We start from the raw sequence: 12088 nt of genomic DNA, 5'->3' as shown, positions 1-12088 counted from the left end.
AATTTATACTAGAATAAAATTATATTAATTTTATGGTGCCGCTACACATCTGTGAATTTTTGAAATAATACATTGTAATTTGTTTCTCTTCTAAATATATTTTTGTGGAATCTTCAGCGCAAATTTAGAATCTTAAAATGTTATGAAATATTCGCATAATTCCTGTTGAAGAGGTGAAAATGGTAAGGAAACTTAGTGGAACAGATTCTAAGAACCATGAATGAAAAAGCCTCACAGAATAGATTTCTTCCCCTTCCCCCCAGGCCTTGGGGGGGGGGGGCTAGAAAATAGTCGGGGGCACCATTGGAGGAGTGCAGCTCAAGATGCAGCACTACATCACCAACGACCCAGCCAGCCGGCCCTCAGCTACCCAAACTGCTGCCCAAACCCACCTCCTCCTCCTCCTGTCACCTTCAGCCTTTGCACAGAACCCTGCCCTGCAAAGGCCCCTCCAGTTCTCTTCAAAGCCCCACTGGCTCCCCTGCAGAGCCCCCTGCCAGCCAGGCACCCCCTTATTCCCCAGCAGCAGTTGCTTAACTGAGTGGCCATTCATTGTCTGCACATGTGTTCCTTGCTGTGGGCCCTCTTCTCACAAAGCCAAAGAAAGACCGTGTTAGCCCTGGACCCCCTTTCCACCTATTATGGACTATAATCGTTTGGCTCTTAAGCCAACTTTACAATGGACAATCAGTGGTCTATAATCATTTGACCCCTGTGCCTATCTCAGTATGGACATTTCGTTTATGTGGACTAAACAATTCTGTCTTGCAGGCCCTGCGGAATTGTGGCAAGCCCTGCAGGGCCCTGATGTTTTGGGGGAGGGCGTTCCCACAGGGCAGGAGCTGCCAACTTAAAGGCTTTAGTGGTGGTCAGACGGAACGATTCCTCCCTTATAAGAAGGCCAGCCAGGTGTGTCTCTGATGGTACCCCTACCTTGCTGTCAGAGCCACCCCCAATTCCTGATCAGTATTGGGCCCATTATTGCAAGCAACACTGGTCGTCTCTTGCTCCCTCTTCCCTTATCATCTTTGCTGGAGGATTTTAATTCATCGTCAAGAGGAATAGTATCACCCTGTATGAATTTAGGGGAAGGTGTTTGTGAGTTTCCTGCATTGTGCAGGGGGTTGGACTAGATGATCCTAGAGGTCCCTTCCAACTCAATGATTCTATGATTCTATGTCTTCCCTCATAGATCCCTATCAATTTTCCTATCAATTTTCCTAGATCTGTGTGAATGTTGATAATTGAGCTTTCTTGTGTGCTATAATTTTTCTAATAAGAGAAGCCATGTTGGATCAGGCCAACGGCCCATCAAATCCAACCCTCTGTGTCACACAGTGGCAAAAAATGTTATATACACACATACACTGTGGCTAATAGCCACTGATGGACCTGTGCTCCATATTTTTATCTAAACCCCTCTTGAAGGTGGCTATACTTGTGGCCGCCACCACCTCCTGTGGCAGTGAATTCCACATGTTAATCACCCTTTGGGTGAAGAAGTACTTCCTTTTATCCGTTTTAACCTGTCTGCTCAGCAATTTCATCGAATGCCCACGAGTTCTTGTATTGTGAGAAAGGGAGAAAAGTACTTCTTTCTCTACTTTCTCCATTCCATGCATTATCTTGTAAACCTCTATCATGTCACCCCGCAGTCGACGTTTCTCCAAGCTAAAGAGTCCCAAGTGTTTCAACCTTTCTTCATAGGGAAAGTGCTCCAGCCCTTTAATCATTCTAGTTGCCCTTCTCTGCACCTTCTCTAATGCTATAATATCCTTTTTGAGGTGCGGCGACCAGAACTGCACACAGTACTCCAAATGAGACCGCACCATCGATTTATACAGGGGCATTATGATACTGGCTGATTTGTTTTCAATTCCCTTCCTAATAATTCCCAGCATGGCGTTGGCCTTTTTTATTGCAAACGCACATAATAAAAATCCTATTTTTAGTACATCAATCTCCTCGTTATTTAAAGAGGGCTCCTGGGTGGACTGACTCCTGTATACACAGGTTATCGACCCCTATAGTTTGTCATCTTTGCCCACCAAAATAATTCCCTTACACCTCTGTTGATTGCAATCTGGCTAACAGCCGAGCTGCTGCTGCTCTGCGCAGCAGAGTCCCCAGGACAGAAATGCCTGGTGGGTTGTGTGCTTGAGAGTCCCAGCAATGACCCTTTCAGGGGCAGTTTCAGCAAGGGAACTTAGAAGGAGAGGACCAGAGAGTTTAGATCTCCCCTCTAGGGGTGAAGGGAGGAGAGGATCGGGAAAAAAGTGCCTTTGCAGAAGTGATCCATGATCCAACACAGCTCCAGGGTTCAGAATGGCCACTGCAACCTGGTGGAAGAGATCCAACACCTAGCACACCAGTGGGTCTCCCCATGTGGCTGAGCATCTCCAGGATGCTGGTACAGCAAAAGTTGCTGCTGTTGCTACCACCACTGAGCCCTCAAGTCCAACACCAACAAATGCTGGAAGTCAGTGCATTCCCTGCATCTATTAAGAGAATAGATCCAGAAGAGTAAGCTGTGTTAGTCTGTTGCTGCAAAACAATAAAAAGTCTCAAAAGCTTATGCAACAATAAAATTTGTTAGTCTTAAAGGTGTTACTGGACTCTTTACTATTATGCAGAGAATGCTACTTTACTTGTGGGGGGATTACTCCCCCCATATAGTTTTAAAGACTTAAGATTTTTCTGCAAACCTAGAGGGTGCCCTGAGCTTGCAGCAAAATTTGTGTAGCATTTGTGTGGCCCTGACCTAAAGGTAAAGGTAGTCCCCTGTGCAAGCACCAGTTGTTTCTGACTCTGGGGTGACGTCACATCATGATGTTTTCACGGCAGACTTTTTTAATGGGGTGGTTTGCCATTGCCTTCCCCAGTCATCTACACTTTCCTCCCAGCAAGCTGGGTACTCATTTTACCGACCTTGGAAGGATGGAAGACTGAGTCAACCTTGAGCCAGCTACCTGAATCCAGTGATCAAACTCGGATCATGAGCAGAGAGCTCGGACTGCAGTACTGCAGCTTTACCACTCTGCGCCACAGACCTACAAATTTATATATCCACAGATTTAGACACAAAACTTATGCTGTGATTGTAGCATGTATAGGTTACCTGGGTGGCTTGCATGAGTTCTTTCCAATGTCTGTCTCTGATAGCTGGATTTTGGAGTTCACTTACAGCTCGGAGAGATGTGATCATATTTTTAACTGTGTTATCAAGTCCCACGAAAGCATCCCATGGTCTCATTTCCTTGTCCAAGGCTCTCACATCCTTAGCAAACTTTTTGCAATCAAGATCCATCTGTTCAACATTAATCTCCTTCCACTTGGTGGTCTTCCAGTCATTAATGCTTTCATTAACCTTAATTGGAACATATAAAAATATTTTCATACCCTGTTATATGAGCAAAAATGAGTAAACAATCTACAATGAATATCTTGAAAGGTTCAATGAACTTCACACCATAGAGTAAAACAGAACTGTGGTAATAAAGTTCAGGAAATAGGGAAAAATAGAACTATTAATCTTTTTATTAGTACCTAGGAATAAGGCCCATTGAGGGGAAAATACAACAGGCTCTATAAAGAGGTTCTGAGTGAAGGCCCCCCCGGCTGTCTTCCCATGCAGCGTTTAACATCAGCGTGAGCTTGTGGCATGATCCGGGTGGGGTTTTTTGCTTGGTTTGGTTGTGTTATGGTATACCATAGAGAATGCACCTCAAGGTGGCTGTTCTCTGTAAGGGAATTTTTCTGACTTCAGTTTCCATCTCTCCTTCTCTGCAGCCTCTACTTAGGAAAAGTGTGGACCAAAGCAGGAGGAAAGTGACCTCAGTAGGGTATACTGACACAGAGTCCACCCTCCAAAGCATCCATTTTCTCCAGAGGAACTGATTTCTGCCATCTGGATAGCAATTGTAATACTCAATGATCTCCAGCCCTCATCTGGAGATTGGCAACAATGGTTCCCCAGGAAGAAATGGCTGGAAGGCGGAGTTGATGACATTGTACCTATCTGAGGTTCCACCCCTCCTCAAACCCCACCCTCTCCAGACTCCACCCCTCAAACCTCCAGGAATTTCCCAGGCTGGAGTTGGCTTTATCTGCCAACTCTTAATTTAACTTCAGTCTTCCATCTCCTCCCCCCTCCCTGCAGCCTCTGCCCAGAAAAAGGACAGTATTTCTCTACAGTGCGAGGAACCAAAGCAGCTTACATCATTCTCCTCTCCCTTTTTTGATCTACAGAACAACTCTGTGAGGTAGGTTAGGCTGAAACTTTGTGACTGTTCTGAAAACACCCAGACAGCTTCCACAGCAAGCACCTGGAAAGAGGTGGCAGCCATGGCCTCTGAGGAAACACTACAGGGGCCAGGCCTTGCTGCCTAGTCAGCTGCTCCCTGGGTATTTCAGCGACCTTCGAAGGCTGCATGTGCTGGGAGGTTGTTGATGGGGTGGCAGAGATCTGTTGCCAAAGGCAGCTGTGATGCCTTTCATGAGAGAGCAGTAGTCCTTTCTAAGGCCAGTTGACAGAGAGGACAAAGTGAAGCATCTCAGATGTGTCTGTCTCTGAGGTAAGACTGTTTGGGCAGTTTGTTCAACATTCCTGGGCTGAAGTGGGTGGGGGACAGAGGAGTGAGCCAATAGGAATGCAGAGGTGCAGAGTGATGGGTGATAGGTCAATGGTTTATGGAGCAATGGGAAAGCTCCATTTGGCCAATACCACTACACTTTTATTATAGAGAAGATACGCTTCTATCAAGTACAAATGCTGTGATGTATCATAACTTTCACTCCAAAGGTTATAGCTATTCTCCACTTAAGAAAAAAAATTAATAAAAGAGGACAGATAGTATAACATGGTCTTGAAAAAAAATTACATTTTAAGAAAGAAAAATAAAATGCCAAAGGTACATATAATGTCCAGTCATTGTGGCAGGGGAAGGTGGTTCCTATTGCAAATGACGACCCTTGGATTAACTCTGGGACCACATTTATGACCTCAGGGCTAAGGGTGATGGACAGGGGACTCCTGGACTTGCCATCCCATGTTGCTTCCCCAGCAGGCAAGCTGGGGTTGGTTAGTGGCATCAACTGACAGGCAGGGTCACCTGTGATTGGATCTGTGCCTTATGAGGTGCCAGTGCTCCTGCACTGCATTCAATAAAAAGCTGTGGCCTTTTTATACAAAGGTGTGTTTGTTAATTCTTCCCCTTTCCCTCGCCCCCTCTTGTCCCTAGGACTGCAAATAGTACTTATTTGCTGTTTAATGGATACATGGTGCTTCAGCACATGAGTTCTACAGCCAAGGATCACTCAGCCTTTAGCATAGCAAATATTTGTAGATAACACCTGAAGCTACAAATACCTATAGATAGGGATGCCAGCCTCCAGGTGGGACTTGAGGATCTCCAGGGAGTACAAGTACTCATCTCTAGACTACAGAGATCAGTTCCCCTGGAAAAAACAGATGCTCTGGAGGGTGGACTGACTCTATGGCATTGTAAGCCAGTGAGGTCCTTGTCCTCCACATGCTCCATCCCCAAATCTCCAGGAGTTTCCCACCCTGGATCTGATAAACCTATCCCTCCATCCCCTGCTGTATTAGAACATGAAAGAATTCTGACTGGGACAGTAGCTGAGAGTAGAAAGTATCTGGGAATAATTTCCTGTCCTTTTTACCAAGCACATTTTAACCCCAAAACTATATTCCCCAATGTCCATCATTATCACAAGTCCCTATTCTAGATTCAAACTTTGTTTAAAAGGGTTAGTAACTTTTGCAACCAGAATTCTACAAAGCACACTGCATGGAAATCACAATTAACATGTGAATCACAAAGCAGTGAGGGACTTGGCTTCATTCTATCCATTCCCTTGCCACAGAATTGAAAAATTTGGGTGCAAATTTCTTGTACCCTATTGATGCCTCATCACTCAACTTTCCCTATAAACTGCAAGTTCAAAGTCTTACCAAAACAGTCATATCCCAGAGCTCCTTGAGCAAACGCACTTCCTTATGGCATGCCTTCAGCTGTTTGTAATCTGGGACAGATACCTCAAACAAGCCTGCAGATTTGGATAAGGCTTCCATCTCCTTTTCCATACCAGTGACCAATTTTTGTTGCTGAAAGTAGGAAACAGAATGGCGTTACTAAACGTTTCCAGCAGCTGAATGCAAACGTTTATGCTGACTGATGGAGGGTAGGGTGGATAAGCAGTTGCCCTGTGCATGCGTTAGTGTGATAAAATTATATAAATGCCAACGTACAAGGGCCAATAATTAGCCCCATGCAGTGGGGTTGGGGTGCTGTTGTAATGTGCTGTTAAATTAGCTTAGCATCTGCTCCACAGAATGGTTGATATCATATGCTCTTCTTTCTCTTTATGACTACATGCACAAGCAGACTCACAAATGAAAACCACTGATCCAGAACTTTCTGGCAGCTTTTTTTTTAAAGAATGCTGGGTTTTTTTCCTGTCTATGCTGCCGCCCATACCTGTTGTGCTACAGCGAATTATATTTGCCCATATAAACTTTCCCATCTGTTCTTAGATTACCTTATTTAGAGATTTATACGGCTCCGGATCAACAAAAGTGAAGGGGGCATCTTCTCGGAATTTCTCTCTGAAGTCATGCTGTTTAAGCTGAGTGAAAAAAGATAGGAGAACGGCAGGGTTAGGCAGCATCTGAAGATCAAGAACTTGCTGGCTGTGGTTTCAGCAAGACCAGAACTAGGGTAAACATTTATGTATTATTTGTATTGCATCGTTCCATTAGCAACCGCTAACACAATGGCCAGTGCAGCAAAGTAATTACAATTGAATACAAAAATCATAGGAAACAAAATGTATCATAGAGAGTTATTGTGGTGTAACAGTTAGAAGTTTTGAACTAGAAATAGGGAGAGCCAAATTCAAAGCTCACTCTAAACAAAACTAGCTCCCAACAGTAATTCAAGAGAGCTACTCAGCCATGAAAGTCACTGGGTGGCTTGGGCCAGCCACTTTTTCTCAGTCTGGCCTACCTCACAGGACTGTTGTAAAGGTACAACAGAGGAATGATAGATATCACATATATCACCGTGAGCTCTTTGAAGGAAGGATGAAAAAAATGTAATGAATAAATAAGTCATATGGAAGATAACTATTCATAAAAACTTGAAGAATCAGATTAGGATATTTCCACTTCAGTCTTTCCTTTGTCCAATAAAAACTCCATAGTTCAATGTCCTGAGCAGTATAACAATCTGAAATGTCATTTATACTCTCTATTTATTTCCCAAAAGACAAAGGGTATAAAAATGTTTGGGACATCCAAAGTTATATTAGGATTTTGATCTGAGAGTAGGAAGGGGACCATCCTGTTGGATTAGAATTGTAGAAACTCACCAATCACAGTAGAATGAAATGACATCTTAAATGAGAAAACAGAGGACATTCTAATAAAATATGTGAAATTGTATCTATTTTAGCAAGGGAGCAAAAGCAAATTCTGTCAGAGGAGAGAAAATACAAAAAGCAGCTTCTTATACGCACTGTTGAATGGGCAAGAATAAAAGCCCTAAGAAGATCAGGGAATTCCAGCAAGAATAAAAGCCCTAAGAAGATCAGGGAATGTCAGACGATAAGCACAGGAGAGAAGAGAATTGGAGGGAAGTATTCCAAAGTATTGTGATGAACAAACTTGTTGAGCATGGATAATAGAACTATTATAATCAATCTGACTAATCTGATTTTAATTGTAATTACTGATTCAGCAAGTCCCAATTCCTTGATAGATTCCATAGTAAAACCAATAGCCAACAATTTCGTGTCCTAGTTTCCAAAGCTAGCTGACCACAATGAGTGCAAAGCCACACCAACACCACAGCGTGGTATATTTAACAGCTTTCTAAGGAAGTAAAAAAGTGGAAAATCAATAGATTTGGTAATTACTTTAATCCTTATTGTCAGCCCATATATAATAATTACCATTAGATTAAAGGGGTTACCATTAGATTAAAAAATTTAAATAGCCCCCCCTTGTTTGAAAGAAACTCAACATACCCCCAAATAAAGGGTTCTTATCTTATTCCAAGATAAGAACATACTTTAACTTGTTCTAATTTACCCCCACCACGGCCCAACAATATGTTTTAGGGTTCCTTTAAAAAAAAGTAAAAAAACCCACTACCTTGGGCTTTTGACACTTGACTGTCAAATCTTCTTTGCAACAGAAGCAAGAAAAAAAGCTTTAATGGTCTTTGAAAAACCAACACGAATGCAGGATAACAAGACTGTGTCATCCGCATATTTCAGAACAGAAATACTATAGTGTGTTGGTGGTGGCGGGGGGAGAGGGCATTGATCAAAATGACTTGACAAATTGATTAAATATAAAATAAATAGAAATTGAGCCAACAGGCAACCTCATCTAACACCAAGTTCAAGTTCAAATGAGTCAGACAGCTCACCTCCCTCATCACAACAAACCTGAACAATAATGTCAGTATACAAGCAATACATTAACCATAGTAACCTTTTATCAATTGAGGTACTTTACAGCTTCTCCCACAATCTCATCCGGGGTACAGAATCAAAGACTACTGAGCTGCTAAGTACATGAACCCTACGTAAAGAATACCATCTGAAAGATGTGTATATTTTTCTAAAGTGGGCAAAGCTGTAAAAATTTCTTCACCCTTTCGGTAACCTTTTGTGTCCTGTTCTTAGACCATAAATAAACAGGACACAAACACCTCCTTTGCAATTCCTAAGCAAATGGTATGGTTTGTTGTCCCTCAAGGAAAGAGAGCAAAGACACAAAGGTTAAAGGCTAAGTGCCATCTTGTTATGGTGAATGTGTGGTATATCTCCAATCTGTTCTTACATTTCTGTCAGGGAAATAGTAACCATAGAATCTATATTTTATTTTCATTACTGGTGAAGGCTATCAATCCAATTCAATTTATTGCATTAGCACATATTGCCATAGCATCAAACAACCAGATTCAGCAATAAAACAAAAGAAACTACAATAAGATACAATAAAACTCAATTTTAAAAACCAGATATAAAATTTAAAACATCAGAAAAAATTTAACCAGTACCATACTAGTAAGCTACCCAGAATAATAATAATGAACAATTAGTGTGGTACAGTCTTCATTTTCTTTTCCATAATGCCAGTCATGAATCTTGCAACTTGGAGGGTAATATGTCTATCTCTGTCAGACAGCAAGAAGACTAGTTTTTCCTGATTTGACTTACCAAAAAGAGAAGATAAAATACGATCCAGAAACCTATTCCGTTCAACCTTAAAATCAGGACAATAAAATAGGGAGTGATAGAGGTCCTCAATGGATGTTAGGTCACAAGTGCAAACTCTTTCCTGAAAAGGAATCTGCCTAAACTGGCCTTCATTGGCCAGTATTGGCAATAAATCAAAGCGAGCCCTTGCGAAGGCTTTCCAGTGCTTCAAGTTCGTCAAATTTACAAAATATGGGGGAAGTAACGGAAGCGACAAGGGCAGCTGGCTATAAATCACAGAAGTTTTCAGTTCGCCTATAATTCCCCTATCGGCTTGGATAGATTGGTCTATCAACCTTTGCTTAACCAAGGATTTAGCAATATCAAACCCAAGGGAGCCCAGGGAATCAACTGAAAATCCAAGGTTAGCCACTATTTCCAAAATAAAACTGCGCCACGATCTATCCTTCATTTCCCCATATGCCAAAATTAACAGTTCCGATGTCATATGGAAAATAATCTTCAGCCAGAAATTAATAGCCAATTTATAGACTAAAGTTCTTACATGAGGGAGGGATAACTCCAGTCTAGTCATTAACGAAGGTGTTGAAGGAGGAACCGTAAGAAGCCTACGTGTAAATTTATTCTGGGAGACTTCTAGAGAGTGGAGATTTCCAGAGGCCCATACTGGTGCTCCATAGAGCAGCTGCAGTAATAATTTTCTTTGGTAAATTTCGACAGTTGGGCATATAAGGCAGCCACCTTTTCTTCTATAAAATCGCAATAGTTCCACTGCAGCTTTTTCAATATTATGCTTAGCATGGTCTATATGAGCGGCCTAAGAGCATGACTGATGAAACGTGACACCTAAGTATTTAAACAAGGGAACCTGTTCGATTGGTTTCCCATCCAACCTCCAGTTATAGTATTTAGGTCTACAAGCAAATACCATAATCTTAGTTTTGTCATAATTTACATGCAAAAGATTATCCTTGCAGTATTGACTAAAGCGTCTCAACAGTCTTCTCAGGCCAATTTGGGTATGAGAAATTAACAGAGTGTCATCTGCATATAACAGGATAGAAATAAATTTCTCACCAACTTTGACAGGGAAAAAGTGGGGACCTGCAAGAAAATCAACTATATCATTCAGGTATAGGTTAAAAAGAAGTGGAGCCAAAATACACCCTTGACGAACCCCTTTTGTTGTTTTAACTGGGCTAGACAATTGGCCATATGGGCCAAGACGAATCTTTATACTCGTATCAGAATAGAGGCCTATTATCCTTGCAAGCAGCCTTGGGTCAATGTGCAGTTTATTTAACTTTGCCCATAAATGGGGTCTCAAGATCGAATCAAACGCTGCTTTTAGGTCAACAAATACCACAAATAGTTTTTTGAAAGGGCGCGTTGTATATTTATTGACCAGATGATGAAGTAATAGGCAGTGATCTAGAGTAGAGTGCCCCTGTCTAAAACCTGCTTGGTGTGGTGCTAACAGTTCCTTCTCAAAGACCCATGATTCCAATTTAGATAAAAGATGTCTAGCACGTGAAGGCTATCAAAGTGAAGCCATCTCTAAACATGTGATGGATGGATGTCCATCCTGACATATATAGAGAGATCTATCACCTCTTGTGAGCTTCAAGGGAACCAACCTCTGTACTAAAAGAGCCATAAAGCCATCTGCCCAAAGTAAATTAAAATTCCTCTTTTGGGGTTTGCCGTGTATCTGACACCCTTGTGATGTGATGTAATTTACCCTAGAAAACAGGCCATTCTTTCTTGTCAAGAGCAGCCTTCTCCCCCCCCCCCCCCCGCCTTCTTGAGAGAGAGTCCCCTCTCCCTCTGACTCAGCCTCTCCCTCTCCCCCCCCCCTTCCTACCTATCAGCTAACCTCTGTATTTCCTCTTGTATGCTTGAAAATTCTTTGATTGGGGTAACTATTTAAAATTGTTTTTCAATAATAAAATCCATTAATTTCATCAAGCATTCCAGCGGTTTATCTCCATAAACACTGACAGAGATCCCGTGTTCCTCATCTCTCGTAGCCTGCCATTTTGAGCTAAGAAAAATTAATATTCCCCCGTAAAAAGCTGGTTGAGATAACACACTGGCCAGGACACTGGTAACAAGAACTTGAATGTATGCCATATAGTCAAATTATATCTGAAAAAGTTGCTTTATTCTTGAGTTTGGTAATCCAGGATTGATTGTCCAATGTATAGCGGCATACAATTGTTTTTGTTATTTCTGTATCTGTTTATCTATTTATAATCTGATATATGCCAATAAAGGCTTTTGTTGTTGTTGTTGTCAAATTATACTAGATGATAAATGCTTGTCATCTCTTGGTTTAGCTGGCCACTTTTGAGTCTCTGACTTAAAGTTAGAAGTTTTTCACCTTGACTATTGAAAATGTATAAGAATCCTTGTACATTACAATCACATTATACTCTGCAGTTTGTTAAATGAAATCATCCTGCGGTTTCTAAGAACCCTTTTTGTGTTCCTTGTTAGAGGTGGTGGGCTAAGCAATTAAGACAGAAGTCTGCAATATTTTGAAGCCGTGGGCACTTTTAGAATATTTGAGTCAGCGACACCCCAAAATAACTGCCTTAAAGTGATACTGCTAGTCACAAAGTGTTGGGAGGTTGCAAGTCAAAGATCCTTTTAAGATGGTGGTAGCTGATTCTGAATGGGTACACCCTGTGGACACAAAGGTAATATATCTTGGGTTCTTCTGAAGCATCTCCTGCTTTAGTGAAATGGAGGAATGCCGGGATAAGCTTTTCAGTTTGGAGAAGATATACTTTGAGAAAGAACCAAATGAGCACCAGGAAATCCACTGAAAGGC

At 41.8% G+C, this 12088-nt stretch overlaps 1 protein-coding gene across 1 annotated transcript in view; it reads right to left on the bottom strand.

Moving 5' to 3' along the window:
• The window catches only part of DNAH17 (dynein axonemal heavy chain 17), a 206309-nt gene that overhangs the window by 132889 nt on the left and 61332 nt on the right, over nt 1-12088 (bottom strand). Inside the window, exons 25-27 of the mRNA XM_060252097.1 lie at nt 6562-6648; nt 5975-6127; nt 3119-3367 (exon numbers count right to left, since the gene is read on the bottom strand). Coding sequence (XP_060108080.1) covers nt 3119-3367; nt 5975-6127; nt 6562-6648 — 489 coding nt within the window. The remainder of the gene's footprint in view (nt 1-3118; nt 3368-5974; nt 6128-6561; nt 6649-12088) is intronic.

The sequence above is a fragment of the Heteronotia binoei genome, chromosome 13, assembly GCF_032191835.1.
Source record: "Heteronotia binoei isolate CCM8104 ecotype False Entrance Well chromosome 13, APGP_CSIRO_Hbin_v1, whole genome shotgun sequence".
In the NCBI taxonomy this organism is placed as follows: domain Eukaryota; kingdom Metazoa; phylum Chordata; class Lepidosauria; order Squamata; family Gekkonidae; genus Heteronotia; species Heteronotia binoei.
The sequence above is the reverse complement of the archived record's forward strand: the minus strand, read 5'-3'. Positions and strand labels throughout refer to the sequence as shown.